General features: G+C 43.6%; 1 protein-coding gene across 8 annotated transcripts in view; it reads left to right on the forward strand.

Annotated features, from left to right (window-relative positions):
• The window catches only part of LOC119010966, a 62,847-nt gene extending 61,801 nt beyond the window's left edge, over positions 1 to 1,046 (forward strand). For 7 of the 8 annotated variants that reach the window (XR_005072096.1, XR_005072098.1, XR_005072097.1 and 4 more), the window contains one exon: positions 510 to 1,046. Coding sequence is in view for 3 of the 8 variants with exons in the window: in XM_037083637.1 (XP_036939532.1) it covers positions 510 to 674 (165 nt within the window). In the remaining 5 variants the exon portion in view is untranslated. Of the gene's footprint in view, positions 1 to 454 lie in introns of all 8 variants that reach the window. The other variant, XM_037083639.1, reaches the window with a different exon arrangement.
• The last annotated feature ends 20,286 nt before the right edge of the window (positions 1,047 to 21,332 follow it).

The following is a 21,332-nucleotide window of genomic DNA, read 5'->3' on the forward strand; positions in this document are numbered from 1 at the left end:
TGGACTATGAAATAGGCTGGTTTTACTGGGTAGATGATGATAGAAGGAGGCCACCTAACCATCCTCACCTGACTGACTGAGGAAATTACTCTTTCTCCATCTGTCACTGCAGTCACCACCCTTATATTTATCTCTGTTTCAGAGAACAAAGCAGATGCATGTTAGATAGTCATGTAACCCCCGCAGCTCTGCTCTTATTTTCCACAGATAAGACTTATATGTTGCCCTTGATAAATGTTCCCCCAGGGAGTTGTCAGAAATTAACTTTATCTAGTCTTTAATTATGGTACATGTGCTCCGATGCATCTCTTACGCCCCCCTAAACCTCAACATCTCCCTCCCCAGCCCACCCCCCCAACACTGTCATTTTCAAAGCTATTTTAAGGCGATGTGTGATTATCTGTGACATTGCTTGACATGTGCCTGAAGACTGTCTCTCTCTTCACTATCTCAGCTCTCTCCCTCTGTCTCCCACTCTCTTTCTTTTCTGCCTCTCTCTAATCAAAAAGCCAAACCATGCAGACAGCTCAGAGCAAATAACAAGTCACTCCCCATGGATGTTTGAAGATGACGGAGCGACCGGGGCGACGAGGGAGGAAATACACTCTGATCGTTCCCGGTCTTCAAGCCGACACGATATTTCAACCCATAAATTTGCACCAGTATTATTTTGATATTGTTGTTTTTGTTGTCATCCATGGATAACGATGTGGTCATATTTGTATTGTAACAGTGGATATGGACTGTCTTTCAAATATGTAGTGGACATCCCCAAAATACTTTACATTTCTAATTGTGTAAAATGGTAGATAGTTAAATAAAGATCAAGTCAGTCAGGAATGCCTGAGTTTTTGGATTTGGCCGACAAATACTTAATTTAAACAACAAAATCAGTTTAACTAAAAGCCTTTCTTCAATCTTTTGTCTGTTCATTTGTTAAATTAAAACACAACACTATTTTTGGCACTGAGCAAAAGCACAGAGTTAACATTTGAACTCTCATTTTGATGTGCCCAGAACATGAGCTAATGTAAGACCAGCTTTCAGTATTTAATTGATCCCATTACAACTGTAACAATGTGATGATTAAAGTTGATTAAAAGAACATTATTGGCCAATTTTGATAATCAATTATTTCAGTTGTTTTTCAAGACGAAAAAAGGTGAAAATTCTCATTTCTAAAAATTACTATCCCTTTGTTTTATATCTTGTTGAGTTGTGTACTTACATTATACCAATTGTTTCCAACAAGGTTGAAACCCACAGAAAGTTTGCGCTAGGTTACTGTGTGTTTCATTTGGTTGCCTGTTGCTATAACTTCCGGTAGAGAGTCAGAGTGTGAGGAGGGAAACTGGCGAAAGAGACAAAACATTTTCAAACTTTGCCTCATCTGGGAGCATACAAGGTAGATAGGTTTTCATCAGTAGCTGTGGTTGTTTTAACAAGACAACAACTCCCACGTCACCACACTACTTACATCTTTGTTTTTTTTTTTACCAATGAGAGACCCCTAAGTAAGGAAGGAATTACTTACAGTGCATTTACATTTAAGGATTTCCTGCTGGTCATTAATGATAGTAAAGGAAAATAGTTTTGTTTTTTTGGACTGTTGGTCGGACAAAAGATGCAGTACGATGTTGCTGTCAAGTTTTTAATGAACAATTTTCAGATTTTTTTAACAATTACCAATCATCATTACCATTAAACATGCTAACAAGTGGTGCAATCTGCAATCTAAAACAGATTTCATGACACACATAAACCGATCTTTACAGATTTTTCACAGCCGGAGGGAGCAATGCAGCACCTGCCGTGGTCTTTCTCACATGATCTCAAATGTAAGCAAATACAGACGTGGAGCAGCGTTAATACTTTGTAGTGGTTTTATTATCTATCAGCAGTAGTATGCTACTCTGGGATATCGCTCCCATTGGCTACTGTGAAAGTACTGGTGTAATGACAGTTGTGGTTGTCCAGATTTTGAATCCTATATTTCAGGCACATTTGATATTCATCAGTGTGGCCCCGGTGAGATTTAAAGACAGTATTTTAAGATCTGTGTGAATTTTTCCCTCCTCTTTTTTCATGCAAACCAAATCTAATGACAGAATATTTTTAACATCACATGGGGAGACCTGCAGGACCGACCGAGCTCTCCGTCTAGATTTTTACTCCAATTGTCAGGAGTGACAAATCAGGGTTAAATCAGCCTGATACTCCTGCAGTGTGAGCCCGGCCTTGATGAATAACAAACGGGATGTACCAGTTATAATGAAGCTTTTGTTGTTGTTGTTGTATGTCTCACCAAAGTCGTTAGGTAATCAAACTGAAATACATCTTATCCCATCATTTACAAACTGGAGCATTTCAGCATTGTTTTTTTGTTTTCTTCAGATTTATTTATTCATCAGGCATCATGACTTTTTTCCTCTCCTTTCTTAAAGCAAACCAAATCTAATGACAGAGAATTTTTTTTTTTTAAGTAGCAGTCAGGTCTGTAAGTGACGACTGGCACAAAATCAACATTTATATTAAAGCAGCTTTCTGTGTCAAGCGGTGAGGCATTGATGAAATTTGCCCATCTACCTTCCCTCAGAACGCTGCCCATGTATCATAGCCAGAACAAATACCACATAATTACATAATTAATCAGATCATGTATGTTTCCTTTCCCTCCCTTCATTTTTTTTTTGTTCTTTTGTACAAGAGTCAAATGCATGTAATCACTTGTTCTGTAATGTAATCTGATCAGGCCCATGTAATTCTTCATTTTCCAACAGCTCCCTGGAGCAACGGATCTGAGAGCGAGATGAATGTGGCTGAGTCTGTGTCTCTCCTCTCCCTGTCGCTCTGCTTCCCTTTCACTAAATGTGGCTCTCTCACTGTGGTTAACCGCCGGGCCATGTAGCTGCTGGCAGCTGTGTCTCCCGCCACAAGACAATATCTCTTCTCCTTACTTGTCCCTCCATCCATCCGCCAGTGCCCTCTTTCTCCTCATCCTCCCCTCCTCATCTCCTCCAGTCAGCTATTCCTCTTCTCTCTCCTCGTCCTCCCCTCTTCCTCGCCTTTCGTCCCTCGCTCCTCCTCTGTCTCCTCTTTCATCCCTCCCTCCAGTGGCGACACCAACCATCAGGTCCCATCTATCTGTGTGTACGTCAGCAATTAGAGCATCGTGGCAGCCAAATGCCAGCCATGTCCCCAAGCTACACACACACACACACACACACTCAAAGGCTATGCCCTGACAAAACAGCGAGAGAACAAATCACACCATAATTTATAATCTTGCTGCGCTAAAATCTCATTATATTACAGACATATGGATTTGGCGGCATGCACGGCTGGGGAGCCGCTGCTATAAATTCCAACAATCGTAAATTATTAAAGGAAAGATAGAAATGACCGTCGCCTGTCCGGATTAGCTGTAAATCACACTCAAACATGGTTTGTTTAAGGAATTAAGTCCCACGTGGTGTAGAGGACCTAACAGGGTATTACTTTAGTCACTGGGTGGTAGGCAGGGTCAAGATTGAGCTGCTTTAAAATATCATAGATTACAGGTTCAAGCCATAAAATAGGCATGGAGTCCCTGCTAGGAAACTTTTGTCTTAAGCTGTATGTACAGCGACAAGCAAAACAAAAAAAAAACGAAATTGTCCTCGCAACAGCACCTTTTCTCCCCTCCTGATTGCTACATTTTACCATTAAAGAGGATGCCCAATAGCCAAGCCGACAAGCAACACAAACAAAGCAGAAAGCCACAGCTTGTCACACCCACTCGACTCGCCTCGGTCCAGCCCTGAGAGTGCTGAAAAACGTGGAATTCCATTTAAGGAAAAACCCGGCCAAGCAGAGGTGAAAGCAGGCAGCAAGAGGGCAGCCCCGGCCCTCCGCTGTCAGCTCGGCTTTTCATTATCACTCTGTCATTTCCGAGGAGATGTCAGGGGTTTCATAACACAAGGACATGACTCACTTCTGATGGATGAGAGGAAATCTGCTGAAAAACAGAATAAGACCCGATGTTAACCTGGTTCAGATGACACACAGCGTTATACGCGTGTGCGAAGGGAGTTCTGAGTGCAGGAGAAGATGGTTTTTCAGACATTTGTTGCATTCACGGAACTTAGAATTACTTAAGCCATTTTTACACCAAAATACGTTTGTAAATGCAGGTCTCTTAAAGACAAGGAAACTCAATCAAACTTACTGAGGGCTTTCACCTAGGAGAACAGTGTTTATGCTCCTTGTGAAACCAAAGGTCAACATTTAACTCATTGGTAACCATATATTTTTTTAAACCAAACTAAACTAGGATAACCGTGTTTTTTTTGTTTTTTGTTTTTGTTACCTTGATAACGTGGGACACCTGTCTATGGATCAGACCTGAATTTGAATGCAAAATTGGACTTTGGTGTATGCACTGCACTCGGTTTGAAAGTTTTAAATCGCATTGTCTGCACTCCGATTAATAAGATCTGGCTGGTTCACATCTATAGATATTTAACCTAGGTCAGCAAAAAGTAGTTCCAATGAAACCTGCTCATAGCGAAGCAGAAACCATATCTGAAGACAGTGATTCTATAAAGCTACTCCTGTTGGAATATATTCTTTCAATAGGCAAAATCCCATTCTTATCCATTTGTGTAGTAGTGTGGAAGCAGATGCCTCAAGGCAAGTCAAATTTAAATCATCTACATACCGCACATAGCCGTAGCTACATACCACCAGTGGTTATTTACTGTTAGGGTGAATGTGCCCACTAAATATTCCATATGTCTCACATTCCTTTAAGCATATCTATAGTATCCCTTCCACCTCTGCAGGGGGAATGTCTTTTCTCTAGAGTAGGGGGAAAGCAGCAGTGCAGATGCCTCAGCAGTGAAACAAGTGCTATCAAAGTGCTTCCTAGTCAGTACACACAGAGGCAGCATTTAAAAACATCAGAGGGGCTGGGCTGAAGGGTGGCATTAGACTTTGAATGGAGAGGGATCTAATACATGGATGGTCCTCTTCCTCAGTCAGCCCATTGACTCCAAACTGAGCCTATTAGCAAGACAACACAGCACTAATGGCACTGCTACTGCTCCTCATGTGTATGGAGACCACCCAGCACACACACACACACACACACACACACACACACACACACACACAACCCGCTTCACTTTTCCCACGCTTTTGTTACCTAAAACATTGGTAGATTATAGAGTGGGACCAGATCAAAGTGCCAGTTCCATTAGAAAACCATCACCCATCGTGTATGATGAACTGTTGGGGGGAGATATTAGATGGGCTCAACATGAGAAGGCCATTGTGGTTACTACATTATCTTGAATTATCATTCTGGACCTCAGATAGTTGATTTCAGGCTCATTTGGCCAAAGCAACATTCAGTGACTTGAGTTTCGACGTGACCGAGAGAGGATTTTATATCCTGTGTCGCCCCTTCTTACCAGCCAGGGTTTGACATTTTTATCTGATGATACTAAAGATGTTCACTATTTTTAGAGTCCTCCTCAACCTTTACAGAATGGGCTGTCTAAAGAGCATGTGAATAAGTCTTTTCAGGGCTTTTAATTCTGAAGCTTTTTAATGGTTTCTTTGTGTATTGTGTTATTCCTCTGTGTCACAAGTCCTCATATCTTGTTTCCTTCCTCGTGAAAATGATCCACACTTTAATCCTACTGGTCAAAAGTCATGTGGATCTACATTTGTTTATTCCCACCAAGTGCCCTGACCACAGTAAAGTGCTATTAGGTGGACATATGCAACTCATGCAGCCAGTGTAACCATCCGGTTTTACCTCAGGTGTTCTGATCAGTCTGACCTGGGTGTTTTGTCATGGAAAAAAAAAAAAAAAGTTATGTTAATATAAAACCATAATTGCTTTATTGTAAGAATCACCTGAGGTCAGTTTTACCAGGTTTATGCGTGAAAGCATAATTTTTCCACAACAGAACCACTTCTTTTCTTTCAGTTACTGACCCTAAATAAGTTACACCAAGGAGGAAAGTTGGTTCCAGAGCGCTAAGTTTACTGATCAGTTCCACGTGTGACCACCAGGGGGGTGTAGTGCAGAGGAAGACAAGGGGACAAGAGGCTTCTCTGCTCCACGTCTCTCTCTGTTTTCCCCCACGGTGTGACACACGCCCAGTCCACCGAACACACACTTTACACGCTGCACTGTGTCCACTGCTCAAACTGTCCCAAATCACTGGGCCTGTAACTGTCCACAGAACCGGAAATGTTTCAGGTGTAATCCTCCAGGGCGGATACATAGAAATTAGAGGTAAAACTCGTGTGTGCATCAGGATGAGCTGTGCGTCTTTACGGTGTCATGAAGAAAACTGAACCAGACACAGTGAAACTGAAAGAGTGTGTGCATGCACCGAGCTCTCAGTGCTGCGGTGGTGGTAACTTAAATGTGCGCAGAATGAATTGAGCCCAGTGAAGTCCAAATTGAGACAAAGAGTCCACAAAAATCAATAAATTGATGAACTGAAAACAAACATAGATGTTCGGGACCACCTCCAACAAAATGATCCGAGACCGAACTGACAGCTGATTTTGGCGAATCATACGCCAAAATCAGGACTTTTCCCACAGTGCACCTTTCACACTTCATATTTGAACGTCGTGGAAGCGTTTTTGGCTGATCGGTGCTGGGACGTTCCCACACCCAGCAGCGGCTGTGCGCTGCGCGTCCGTCCGTCTCACTAACTTCAGTCTCCAGTGCGCACTTTATAAGAGTGTCTGTAGTCCACCTCTTTTTGTTAAGAGGTGGACTTCATTGGCTGCATGGCGAGCAGTCTCTCCAGCGGGTGAAAGAGAGGAGAGGGAGAGCGAAAGGGAGAGGAGGGGGATAATTCATTCACTTTGCGCACAAAGCGCAGTGGAAATCACCCGGGGGAACGAAACAGCAGACCGAGGGGAGAGGTGGCGAGAGGGGGGGGGGACGTCCACACACGCACACGGACAAACACACTCCCCAGAAATTTAAAACTACATTCAGTCTTCGATTCTTTAATTCCGCCCTAATTACTCATTATTTTATGGAACTAGTGGATGAAAGCACAATGTAGGTTGAATTGACTTTACCATGGATGAACTATTGTAACAGTAGATTGTATTTACTGTATTGAGACACGAATAGACACAAGTAGGGCCTATAAGATTTTAACGATGTCCGGTCCCCCTCTCACACTGGAGAGGAAACAAAGTGATCCAGACTCTTTTTCAGGAAAGAAAGCAGGCAGTCCGCTGCTTAGCAGCAGTCTGCTGTCCAGCGGGGGTAGAAAGCGTTCACTCAAATCACTAAAAAGTGATAAGAATGAAATAAAAGTGTGTTTTAACCAAGAAAAAGGCAGCGCGGAGGTTTGTCTGCGTGTCTGTCAGTCAGTCGCTGAGCGCTGCGCGGCAGCACTGCACCTCGGAGCGCTCTGGACACCCCTCCCCTCCCCTCCCCTCCCCTCCCCTCCCTTCCCGTCCTCCCCATCCACCCCCACACTCCCAGCTCAGCCTCGCGCAGCCCAGCAGCTCAAGCCTCACACACGTCGCTGTTGAGACCCCCACCACCCCCCTCCCCCTCACACCACCACCACCACCGTCTCTGCGATCCTGCGCTGCCTCACCGGCTTCACTCCTCTCTCCTCTCACTGATCGTCCCTCTCGGTGTTTCAGCGGAGGGGCTGCACGCGCGATTGCGCTATTGATACCCACTTTACAGTGTGTTTGTGGAAAGTCAGCCTCACACACACTCTCTCTCTCTCTCTCTCTCTCTCTCCCTCCCTCGCTCTCTCTGTCCTCCTCTCGGGCTGCGCTTTGGTAACCTAACAGGGAGGTGTTAACTACTTTTGCTTCCACAAAGCGCCTCCCGTTATCTACGCTGCCGCTGCGCAGGAGCCAGAGGGGCCAGTGCTACTTAGATTCCCACTCCGCAGAGAAAAAAAAAAAGTTTTCCGTTTGTTGTGAGGATAAAAAAAAAGAAGAAGAAGCCGGGAACCGAGGAGTCGTCTGCAGGAGAAGCGGATTCTGCCACGGCGAGGTGAGTAACACCGACTGTCTTGTTGTTGTTGTTGTTGTTGGGTTTGAAGCTCATACAGTTTTGTGCCTCCACGCCTTTTTCGCGTCCCGCCGCTCCTCTCTGTTTTGGAAGCGGTTCTCGAATCGCTTCAGCAAAACTTTCTCGGGGTTTGTGCGCTTTCGTCGCTGTGCGCGGCGGCGTTTTTTTTTTTTTGTTGTTTTTTTTTTTACGCGCAAAAAAGAAAGGAAAAAAAATAGGGAGAGAGATTGAAAAAGTCACGACACGGACTGTCTCCGTTTTGGACGCGGACATGTACGCGTGTGCACGTGAGTGTGTATACGTTAAGAACTGTTCTTTTATGTGCGTGTGTGCACGCGCGTGGTTCCCAAATGCAGAGGTGGCTTCATGAGAACACTTGTTTCAGGACCGTGCGTGTGTCATTACGCATACATTACCACCAGCACGCAGGAGGACATTGCAAGTGTCCTGCGCGGCCAGACGGAGGGACCAATACCTCCACTTTTTTTTTTTACTACTCTGAATATTGATTCAGTCAGTGCTCCTGAGGAAGGCTGGTTATCTCCTCACAGGTTAGTGACTGGACACTTGAATTATTCGCCAACATCTCGGCAACGGAATTAAAAGCACAATCCAACTCGGCCAAAGAAACTGGAATCTTCATTATCCCCGCAGAGCTGCTGAGATCTTTTCTCATCATTACCCGCCAGATCATCGATAACGAGCGTCCGTCAGCAGGCCTGCATTGACTACATTTATAAAAAAAAAAAAAAAAAAAAAGACAGACAGAAAGAAAGAAAGAAAGAAAGAAAGAAAGAATAAAAGTTGACTTTAAGTTGTTCACATGAAAACAGCAGCGGGATAGAGTCCGCTGACTCGTCCTGTCGCTGCTCAGTGAAAGTTACCGCTGCTCTGGAGCACTGAAGCTCATGATGGTGAGGGCGAACAGCCGAATGTTGCTCCCGTTATCTGGGATCCCATAAAGCCCCCGATGATGCTGATTTTAAAGAATCACTAACACAGAAATGTACGAAAAAATTATGCACAGAAAACAGCGCTGTGAAAACGGGATGACCAGTCGTCCTAAATGAGTTTGCGTTTTAATGTCTGATTTTAAACTTTTATTTTGAATCAACCAAATGTGGTTCTAGCAATTCAGTTAAAACAAACAAAATCATCAACATGCTATGAAAAAAGAAACGAAACTAAACCCTGAACTAGAGTAAAACAGGGAGAATGTGTGAGGTGGAGCCTTCCTCCACCGAGCGCGTGTGAATAACACTTTCTCTCAAATGCGCAACAAATGAGTGTCCGCTCCTCTCCCACAGAAACACACGGCTCCAGTTCAAAAAGAAAGCAACTCGCTGCGTGGCGCGAGCGCGCGCACACGCACGCACGCACGGGCCTACACACAGTTGGGAAACACCTGTTAACTGGGGAGCCACTGTAATTTACATCCTCCCCCTAAATAAGCAGCGCCCCGCCAGAGGAAGTCCCGGGGGCCTTGCAGCCTCACGGCCGAGCACAGTGAGCCAAAGTCGGCTTCCCCCCCCAAAGAGCCAGGACCCGCTGCCGCTGCCGCTGAGCCGGTGTTACCGGATGCGACATCACTTTTCATTAGACTTTTCTGCAGTCTGCCGTGTCTCATCATGAAGTCGAGATTAATATATTTAGGTTTCGGATCAGATTTGGTTTTTTTGTTATTTTGGCACACAGCCCTCACTTCTTTATTAAAGGAGGAGTGTGTTTTTATTTATACTTCTTTGTGTTTCCTCCTTATACTCTTTGCAGCGTGGGCGAAGTGAGTGAGATTTTATTTGTTTTTAGTTTTTGCAAATTCCATGTATTCAAGTTTTTAGACGAGCCTGCCTTTATTTCTATTCCTCTCAGTTCCTCTGGAACTCACGACTTCTGCTCCTATATTGTCGGTAGAAATATTTCACCAATGTGTTCTCAGTCCTTCCTTTATTTTTCTCGCGCTGCCGCTCAGACTTAATCACGTCCATGCCCTTTTTTTTTTTTTTTTTTTTTTTTTTTAAAAAAAGAGGGACCTCACTGAAGCAAACAAGTGAGCAGTCGCGCCCGGATCAGCGCGCAGTGCCGCACAAAGCCGCAGCACTCCGAGCAGGGGAATAATAAAATTAGTAGTGTGGGAAAAATGCAGCAGGGCTATTAGTAGTAATTTCCAAGTTAAAAAGTCGTCTCGCTGCCAGCAATAAATAGCGCGTAAAAACACACGTTTGGAGCGGAGGTGCGCCCGAGGCGGGTCATTGAACTCACCGCACTGTGAAGATTGAATTATAGTTCCTCAAAAAAAAAAAATCACAAACTCCACATTCACATCCCGTGAACCCGGCGTGATGAATCCCTCCGCATCGATTTTGTATTGATTTTGTCGGATCAGGCAGCCCAGACTTCTAACGGACAGCCGAGCGCTTTTATTTTCCAACCTTCCACATTAGTAAGCAGTAATGATCTCGTAAAAGTGGAAACATAGTCGAGGAGAGGTTTTTTACAAAAAAAAAAACACCTTATTTTGAGCGTGTTAAAATGGCAGCACGCTCAGCACAGACGACGGTCTGCAGTCCACTCTGTTCCCGTTGTTTTATTTTGTAGCGTATTTGTCATTAACACTAAAAAACTGATGTAGAAAAGTGAGCGCTGTTTTTCAAGCTCTGTAGTGATCTTTATATGAGACATGCGTTTCTCTATTAAAGGCAACACAGTCGCTTTATATTGCAGATACCCGTAAATGCACTCATTAATGAATCATTTTGGGAATTATTGTTTAAGGGATTTATTTGATGATATTTCTCCACTTTTAACGCAGGAATGCGGTTTTTATGAAACGCGTCCAAATCACTGTCTGATTCTACTGTTCTTTATGACATGTTAATGAGAGTTCACAGCGATTGATTTCAGTCACACCGCTTCATATGAAAGGTTAAATGTAATTTAAACCATCATTTAAATAAGCCAGCGCTTCCTAAAAAAAGCCATTTTTTAATTAGGAACAATTAAAGCTGCATTTATTCCCACACACACACAATTTATTAATTTATTTATTTTTGAAAAAAGGAAATCTTTTCAAACGTGAGTTTTTCATTGTGAGCTGCTGTCACCCGGCGTGACGCACCACCGTGTCACTTTCTGTATCATTCTGTCATTTTCCGCTTCAGTTTTCAGACCTCAGTGATTTACAGGCCGCCGTCTTCTATTCTATTCATTTGGATTTCCACATCTGAACGCACGCGAGCCTGATGATTTTTTTTTATAGTTATATTTCTATAAAAGTCAGCTTTCATTTTTAACTTCTGTGTGTTTTAAATTGTCAGTTGTTTTTATTTTAATGTGCGTTACAGTCTCTTTGGTATTAATTCAGAGATGTGCCTCTGAGCTTTGGGATCACACACACATAAATCATCTCGTCATGGCGCCTGTTTTTCAGCCAGAAATGATTGTTTGAATAAAACAACAACACGCGGACCTGCCGCGGATTTGTTTCCTCAACCAAAAATAAATATTAGAGCCTCGGTTTTTTTTTTTTTTTTAAAGAAAAAAACAAAAACAAAAAAACTTCCGAGTCTCAGAATATCTGCGCTCTGGTTTATTTTTCTAAGTTATTCATTTAGGCCTCATCTTCCCCTCTCTCCGCCCTCCCAGAGGAATAGTCTGCAGGCGCAAAGAGGAGGAAGGGAAAAAAAAAAAAAGTGTCGAGATCGGAGGAAAAGTAGCGAAAGATGATTTATTTGTCAGCGTTTTCGATCCTCACCACCTCCTCCCCCCTCTCTCCCTCCCTCCCCCCTCTCTCAGCAGTCAGCTGTTATTGCTCGCCATTGATCTCTCTCGCTCTCCTCCTTTTGCGCAGCGAGAAGTGAACTAAAATTAATGTCCATTTCACACCTCTCCTGTGGATCGATGGCCGCAGGGAGGGAAGTTTATTTTAATTCGGATCCGAAGAAGCGAAACAAACAAACAATAATAATAATAATAATAATAATAATAATAATAATAATAATAATAAAAAAAACCTCCCTTCACCTGATTAATTATCAAGAAACCTGTTAAGCATCACGTTACCGGGCCGTAGATGATCTTAACGTCGCGTCAAAAATCAACTTCATCACACATGGATGTTTTTATAGAATTTAGAATTAAAAGCGGAACTGCCTCTTTTTTTGTTTCTCTGATTGCTGATTTATGCCGCTCAGACTTTCACCTCCCGCCTCCTCACCGAGGGAGAATTTAAAAGAAAGAAGCGGATGTAACTTTTGTTGGCTCACCTCCTCCCACATGTTCTCCCCATCCGACATATTTTCTCTGTCTGAACAACTACCCGGAACAAATATACCATAAATCCATGTTGCTCAGACGTACATGTTTGTATTCTCACCTAAAAAAAAAAAAAAAAAAAAGAAAGAAAAAAAAGGGGGGGACACTTCTCATATTTGGGAATATTAATGCGTCACGACGCGCGCATTAACACCTCGCCCCCCTCTCCTCCCTCTCCCATAACATGACACTGATAGTAAATTAACCGTGGATCGCTCAGTCGCGACTAGTTTGATGACCCCCCTCGGTCTATTAAGTCCTATCAATATGCACTAATTCCTCATTCTTTATTAAAAGCAGAAGCAACTCCTCCGCTCCTTCAGCCTCCCTCCATTCCTCCTCCCCTTCTCGTCTTCATCTCCCCTCCTCCTCCTCCTCCACCCTCCTCCCGCGCCTGTTTTATTATTATTATTATTATTATTTTTTTCGTGCTAATAAACACTACATACGAGAGCTAATTTGACATGCAGACGGGTAATTGAAATAAACGCGTCGCCGGTAAATAACAAGTGTTTGAACACGCAGACGCGAGGAGCGGGGCCCCCTCGGAGCGGAAACGCGTCCGTGCGCGGTGTGCATCCTAAAAAAACTTTGTGTTATTGTTGTCTCGTTATCGCGCTTATAATCACCGTAATTAAGTGCGAGGAGCCGGATGCAATCATTTAATGGATGGATATTGTGCGGCTGTCTCGCTTATCAAACCGAACCGAATGTTTGTTTTCCCCTCGCTGGAAATTGCAGCCTGTCCGCAACGCAAGATTGTGTTTTTGGGGCGATTATGATTGATTTGTCCAATATTGCGTGTTGGAAAGTTTGTATTTGCGTTTGTCACACATCGCCACTTTCTCGTCTAATACTGAAAGTGCATTGTGTTGAAGTCATTGGCAGCTTTTTTTCTTCTTTTTTTTGTTTTAGGAGAACAGGTTTAAAGCAGGTTTCTTTTGATTGTTTCATGAATGAAAGTCATTTGAATGTGAAGGAGTCAGATTTGTTTGTATTTTGCTGTCTACAGAAGCAGTTTTAAATCCTATCAAGCATATTTTCCCCTTTCATATTTAAGTATATGCAAATATATAAAAATGCTGTTTTGAAAAGCTTGTTTTTTTTAAAATCATAATACGATGATTATTTTGGACAAGCTGAGCAAACCAAATCCCCGCTGCAGACATGCACTTTATCTTCGTCCTGCAAATATGCATGCCGACCCAATGATTCCTTTTATTGATGACAGGAAAGGGGAGTAGCTCATGTCCAGTCATTTTCTATTGGAAGGAAATCACTCCATGTAGGGGGTGCAGCTCTGTGTTTAATGGTTTGATTGCATTGGAGAAGGCAGCCTCTGGTAATGCCGTTATAGGGGGAAATATCGCTTGGAGATGCTATCGGCAACAAGAGAAAGTCAAAGAATTAGCCTAATGGGGGGAGAGGAGTTGTGTCGGATGTCAGATACTTTCTATTCTCCATATTGCTCCGTGTCTCTTTCTCTCTGTGTCTATATCCTCCCCCTCCACCCCCACCTTTGCCCCCTCCCTGCCACATCATATCTCTCTCAGGTTACCCCCCCCCACCCACCACCACCACCACCACCACCACCACCATTCGTCAATTACACCCAGAGCCGTATCACAAGCTCCCTGCTTGGAAAATAAGCTAATATTCACCCCCCTCCCTCCTTCGCACACCTCCCCTGAAGACACTGTTGGTGCATTTGCGTCCATCGATTGCAGGCAGGCAGTATTTGTGTAGCCTACTTATCATTTCTCTCTGTGCGGCCGGCCGGCCATCCAGGCAAGCGAGACCGATACATGCATTGCTGAAATACCTGCAGGAGCATGTGCGTGTGCGTGTCCACACACACACACACACACACACACACAGTTTGGGATCACTGTGTATGCTTGGCAGCCTTTTTGATAAGTTCAAGATTTGGTTGTTGGTTGAGCATCCTTCTGTATCTCTGACCTCTGGCTTCCATGCAGAGCAGAGCACGCCGTTTCCCAGCAGGCATCAAACATGTTTCCCATTGTTCTCGTTATCATTATTAACTCTACAATGGAGGATTATTACGGCAAGATCTGGGATTGAAAACAGCGTACCTGGCAGCAGTTTTTCCTTGTTAAACTTGAACTAATTGGCTTGCACTTGCATGCAGCCCTGTAGTACAAACCGGCCAGCCAGCCGCCTGTCTGCCTGCCAGCCAGCTAGATTAGTGGCTGCTGTTGTACACGCCGGCACAGCACAGCAATAAAGAGTCATAGCAGGGCGGCCAGTACCACACACACACACACACACACACACACTCAGTCACACTGCTGCGGGACAGACGGCGAGCTCTGGGCTATGTCACCTGCCGGTCAGTGAGGAGGCGCTGGTGTCACCCGTCGGGGCTCCGAGGGTTTTTGCGAGTGCGTGCCTTGTCTCTGAAAAGCCAAATGTTGAAAGTATTATGACCTCAACGGAAAGGGATAAATATGAGGCACGGGAGCATATTGTCATCTCTTTGAGTATGTTTTCTAGCTTCAGTGCTGCTCTGAGTTGAGGTTTGTCTCATCATCCATTGCAGCATTAATTTCTTGTTAACTGAATTGTTTAATTGTTATTTTTGGATTTCTAGAATTAGTTAAACTGCTTTAAAATGACAAAGAAATGTCTGCGTCAAGAACACAGGCCAATAATGCTGCACCTGACAGCAGCCAGATACGTCAGAGCAAGTCTATTTAGCATCATTTCAGGGAAACAAAAAAAAAAAAGGAACATAGATGCTGAGATTCGGTTTACCAATGATCCAAAAATAAGCTCTTTGGATGGTAATCTATGAGCAATGGAATGGTGTGCTTTTCCCATTTAGCCTTGCTTGTACCAGGAATTAGCTGGCCCCGCTGAACCGGGCCTCGCTTGTGCTGCCACGAATAGAAATCCCTGCCACAGGTCAGGGCCCACTTCCAGAATGATTTTTGTGTGCCGGCCATGACTCTGTCTCTGAAATCACAAAGGCTTATTTGAGAAGTAAATCCTCTTGCTTTTTTTGTTTTGTTTTTTTCAGGAGTATTGCATGAATATCACAGAGGGTCTAGGGAAGAAGAATGAGTGAAACATTGTCTTGCTTTTTTTTCTTTTACTGCATTGAAGAACACAAATTAGTCTTAAGTATTTTCTGTTAAGAAACACAGTCTCCAAAATATATTTGTTGTCAGTTGACTGCTGCACAAAGCTTGTATGTTCACTCGCACAAGCTTGTCCAATCCTTATTGATTTTGTTGCTGAATATTGCCCAAGTGTCATTATCCACCGCGGGATGATGTGTGTGCCTGTATATTATTAAATCCTACTGTAATATTTTTTTTTCCACTGCTGATGCATGTGTCTCCTGTTAACTGCAGCAGCTGCTGACTGAGGCGAATAACCTGGTTACAGATTTCATATCAGAGCGGGGTGGAAAAGAAAAAAAAAGAAAAGCAGAAGAAAGAAAAGTAGAGAGAAACATGAGACTGGATATTTGAAAGGCATTCGGAAACAAAATTAGGGTTTTACAGCAGAAAGGAAAGACAAGGACAAATAATATGAGAGGGGGACGGAGACGAGATAGATGGCTGTGATTCTTATTCACAAGGACATTTGAGCTTTGCCTCATGGCCAGACATGAATGAGTAGATTTCAATAGTATCGACTGTTGCTTCGGACATCAGCAAACACACATGCGGATACACACACACACACATACCGACTGATGCACAAACACCGCAGACTGTCTGGAATACAGAGTGGACCTGTATGCAGCTCAGCTCACGCTTTTTATGTTAAAACACACACACACATACACACACACAGGGTACAGACAGGCAGTTTACTCTGTTTCCTTCTCTGCGTGTGTTATGATGGCAAATATTTAATATTTGTTGGGGTTTTGAATAGGACTGTTTTCTTTGTCTTTTGGCCGGTGAAACAAGTGTTCAGAATAGTCTGGTTCAATTTGCGATATATCATTACTTTTGCTTTTCAAAGACTAAACTGATCCAGGAAAATAAAACAAGCACTTGTGTTTTCGTTCGTTTTCATTCATTTCAAAGCAAAGTCTCTACGTCACGGCGGCGTGCTGTTTTAGTTGCGTCATGCATGTGAGCTGCAGTGATGTGCATGTGCGCTGTGATCATGAGAAAAGAGTCGCCGAGCTGTCCAGTGAAAACATGTGTCTTCATACTCGCAAGAAACGCTCTTTTGTGGTCTCCGACAGTTCGTCCAAGTCTTGGGCTAAACTAATGGCATTTTCCACAAACGTCCCGACTCTTGAAACAAGGCCATATTTCTGGCATTTTTTGAGTTGTAAAATTTTCATTGGACAGTCACAACACGCTGTGGTGCTATGATTGTAAGTGTGTTACATCTATGAAAACTAAAAACATATTTTTTTTAACAGTAAAATATTTTTCCTAGGGTATTTATTGTTTCTGCCGAAAAAAAATATGGCACCTGTGTCAGTGGTAGTCCACGGGGTTGATACTTTCTTATTAAATGTTTATGTGGTTGATATTTACAGTTTTTAAAATGTGCAGTGCTGTAATTACCCCGAAGTAAGATGTGCCAAGCCTTTCAGGGGAGGGTGAAGAACAGCGATGGAGAAGTGCAGACTAGTAGGATGGCAGATGCTGAGAGTAGACTACAGAGGCTGTAAATTTTAACTGCGGTCTCAGGCCTGTGAACATGAACATTTTGTTCTCAGGAGAGTTTTGTTTTCTCTTTTACACTGCATACCTCAGATCACTCCTTCTTAAATATCAAATTCAATTATGGGTTTAGATAATTTGAATGCACTTTTCGATCAAGTTATTTTATGCTGAACAGTGATTTTCAAAAAGAATATTTTATCCTTCAAATTGTCTCTGCGTCATCTGTGTATTCCGTGTGTGATTATGTGTGTGTTTTTCGCCAGAGACAGATGAGATGAATGACACAGCTTGGCCTGTCTTGTAATAAAATATAAGAGTGGCACTTTCACGCTTGTCAACAATCTCTAAATATACCCACAGACCGGGAAGTGTGTACTCACACACACACAGGCACACACACACATTTACACAGGCCTGCGGTTTTGACTGCTTTTCTCTGTCTCCATTAGAAAAAAAAAAAATTCAGCTGCTTTGCTTCCCGACAGTCTCAGCAGTCACACGCGCACAGACGTGTGCATACACACACCAGTCACAGTCGACAAGACATTTTTATAACAAAAATTGGATTCCTCTTCGGTCCTCTCTGAAACTCAGCAGACACACTGGAAAACTCGACCTGACAAGTTTCAGCGGCGTGTTGGAACAGCAAAAGCGTTGGTTACACACTCAAAGCATCCATGCGAGAAAAAGATTTATTCCGACCAGTCAACAAAAAGGAAGGCTTCGATACGACAGCCGCTCCTTGTCGCCAGTGTAGTTATTTGGATTCCATTTTCCCTCTCACTTGTCTGATCCTGACACTCAGAGATCATCATGCTTCTTTCCTCCAATTCTCCCATCCACTGTCACATCTGGAAGATAATCGAACATTTAAGTCTAATTTTACGTAGGGACCTTATTTGGAAACCATCACCATTCTCATCATTGGTGTCCTAAAGTAATATTTTGTAGCCATAATACCACCATCAAAATGTCTCCAACCCCTGAAATTTTGTTTCTGAGCTCGCCAACAGGCATATAACACTCTATCATTATTTTTAACCAACAATAATAATGTGTGTGACCGTATTTACCAATTATTTTACACAGGATCTGTGACTTCTGCGGCATCACCGCCCCCCCCAGCTCATATTTCCTGAGTGAAATCCCCCCTCAGAATGATGTTAAAGCACATTGTTGTTGACACCGCAATTTCACCGACTGGTATAACATTGTCACTTAAAGTGCAGATTTGACGTGAAAAGCCCTCCTCGCTGTTTGTATTTAATATCACGCCGACAGCTGTATCATTCTTGCCCACTGTAATCAAATTATGACAGCATGGTAAATGTTCCCCTGTGACATTTTCTATTATAAAATGCATATACCCGGTGTCAGGCAATGTGTGGGTGGTATCCCTCGGTGGCAAATGGGATTGTAAGTGGCACTGACTGACATTATGCTTGTGTGCGTTAGATGTAATTGCGCTTGTATATTGATGACATGCATAGGTGTGTGTCATCTGGAATTATGATTGTTGTTTTAGAGATAAGGTGAAAAACGTCGCTGACTTTAAGCAGCATTATGACACTTTTGTCAGTGTGATGATAGAAGTCGAGTTAGGATTCATCGTAAATTGCACAAGGGAGAATAATATTTTGAAAATGTAAAAGCATCCATACAAAAGTTAAATGCAGGGAGACAGCTGAACGGCTCCTCAGTATCACTTTCTAGAGGCCTCATCACATATGTGTGTGTGTGTGTGTGTGTGTGTGTGTGTGTGTGTGTGTGTGTGTGTGTGTGTGGTGTGTGTGTGTGTGTGTGTGTGTGTGTGTGTGTGGTGTGTGTGTGTGTGTGTGTTCACATGTGCACAAAAGACCACTAGGCCAGAAGGCAGCCAGCTTGTGTCATCACCCAGGGACATGGGATTTGTACCCTTTGCTCTGATATCACACACTCTTCTCTCCTCCCCTTTCCTTATATCCTCTCCTTGTTTCCTCATCTTACCTTTCCTTATTTACTCTTTTCTCCTATTCTCTTCTTTCCTCTTGTTTCCTTTACTCAGCTTTTCTTATCTCCTGTCCGCTTGTTTCATCTCCTCTTTCCTTTCCTTTCCTTTCCTTTCCTTTCCTTTCCTAACCTCTCCTATCTTCTTGCGTCCTCTGCTCTTGTTTTCTCTCTCCTCCTCTCCTGTTGTGGCCTATAAGAGAATATCCAGTGTCCTCTTATTGGATTGGCTGCTTCACGTTGGCGGCCCTTCACTCGCCGCCCCCTCGGCCTGCTGGGTAATGATAATAAAATTGAAATATCCTGGTACTTATCAGTGTATTACCTCGCTATCAACACCTCAGACACACTCCTACTTTAGAGGTTATACAGGAGAAAGCGTGATCTGATATACAGCGCGAAACCGAGAGAGGACAGCAGCCGAGAAAGTGAGAAAGACAGCGGGAGAGGGAGAGGCGGAGAGGGAGTAAACTGAGAGACAGAGGGAGGGATGGGGAGAAAGAAAGACAGAAGTTTAGTCGCGGCTGCGTTTTCAAGGTGCTATTTCCAGGATGGATTGCGGTAGGTAGGGAAGAGCGGGTGAGAAGAAGAGGTGGTGGAGCAAGAGAGGCGTGTAATGTGACTCTGTGGCATCTGTCCAGACCAGAGGCGTGTTAGCGTAAGCCCTTCTCAACACTCCACACTAGTCTACTGTACATTTGCGGTAATGTAAAACATCTCACATCTCCCCATCTCTCTCTGTCTCTGGGCCCTGCTCTCCTCTCTCCTTCCTCCTGGCAGTTGTTGGTGTGTGTGTGTGTGTGTGTGTGTGTGTGTGTGTGTGTGTGTGTGTGTGTGTGTGTGTGGGAGGCGGGGGAGCGTGCCAAGGCCGAGATCAGGTTTGGAAATTGATTTGAATGAGTGTTGTGGACAGCTGATAGCTATAAAAGATTTTCTCCTTTCATTTCCCAGGGAGTTTCTCCTTTGATGTTGGCTGGTAGTCAACGCAGCTTTGAAGCTCGTCTAGAGCCGACCGGGCCGCTATTTGATACTGTGTGAGTTTGTATTTGTTGTGTGATTATGTGTGTGTGCACATGACTTCACGTTTGACCTTTTTCGAGTTACATTGGTGTTGAATTTTGATGGCAGCGGTGACTTTAACGAGGATATGACGGAGAATGGCGCTTTTTAAAACAAAATGTCAAAAGATTTGATCAGATTTAATAAAATCAGGTAAAATTAGGTACGATAACATATTTGCATGTAAGCCAGATCTGATTTCTTTTTAATCCAGAAAGATACACAAAATCCCACAAGCACTCATGTAGGACAAGCACGTCTTTACCTACTTGTAATCTTAACATATTGGATGCTTAACAAGCCAGCCACCTTCAAATTGCCCTTTGGGGATAAAAATCTCTGAAATGTTATTTTGTCGTTTCATCGGCTGCCTCTCTGCGTTTCTCCGAACGGCCAATCGCACACTCCAATCTAATCCCCGGGAGGGAAGATTCTAGTCTTCTGCCACGGATGCCGCGGGGTCGTGAGGTCAAGTACGGCTAATTTATTCACTCAGTCAGATTTCCTCTGGCTCGTGGATGGCAGATGGAGGGGTCTGATATGATATCACCCATCTGAATCACCCAAGGGAGAGGAGAGCGGGAGAGATGGGGGAGGGAGGGAGAGATGGAGGGATGGGAGGAGAAGAGATTGACAGGAGAGATGTAAAAAGAAAGGGAGGACAGATAGTAAAAAATTGGCAAATTAAAAGTGGTTAGATAGAGAGATAGAAGAGGGTAGCATAGCCTGCAAGAGTGTGTTCGCCCCAGCGAGTCGGGTGTCAAGCTGAACATTGAGCCACATAGGCTCTTATCAGATGTGTGTGTGTGTGGGTGAAATGTGTGAATGTGTGTGTGTCCTTATCTTAAGACAAGTGGTTCTGGTCCAATAAAATCCTGGGAGATGGTAGGAATAAGCGGCTTAGACTGAGATCTGAGATGGAAGAGGGAGGGAGGAGAGATAGCGCTAGGGAGATGAGAGGAGGAGATGACTAGGAGAGAGGACGAAGAGAAGGAGGAGGAGATGGACAGATTAGCAGGATGGAGGACAAGGAGGGGACATTTGGAAAGAGATGAGACGTGGAGGGCTGTAGAGATTGGAATGGAAAGATGTGATGTGGAAACAGTTTGGAGAAGTTTTTTAAAGAGCAGGAAGAAAGGAGGGAGGAGAAAGTGGGAGAAGTTTGGGGTTTGAAATAGTTCTTGGCTTTTTGTCAAAGGGCAGGGATTTACAGGATTTGATCAACAGTGTCAACTTGAGGACAGTTTTTC

The sequence above is a fragment of the Acanthopagrus latus genome, chromosome 21 (assembly GCF_904848185.1).
Source record: "Acanthopagrus latus isolate v.2019 chromosome 21, fAcaLat1.1, whole genome shotgun sequence".
Classification (NCBI taxonomy): Eukaryota; Metazoa; Chordata; class Actinopteri; order Spariformes; family Sparidae; genus Acanthopagrus; species Acanthopagrus latus.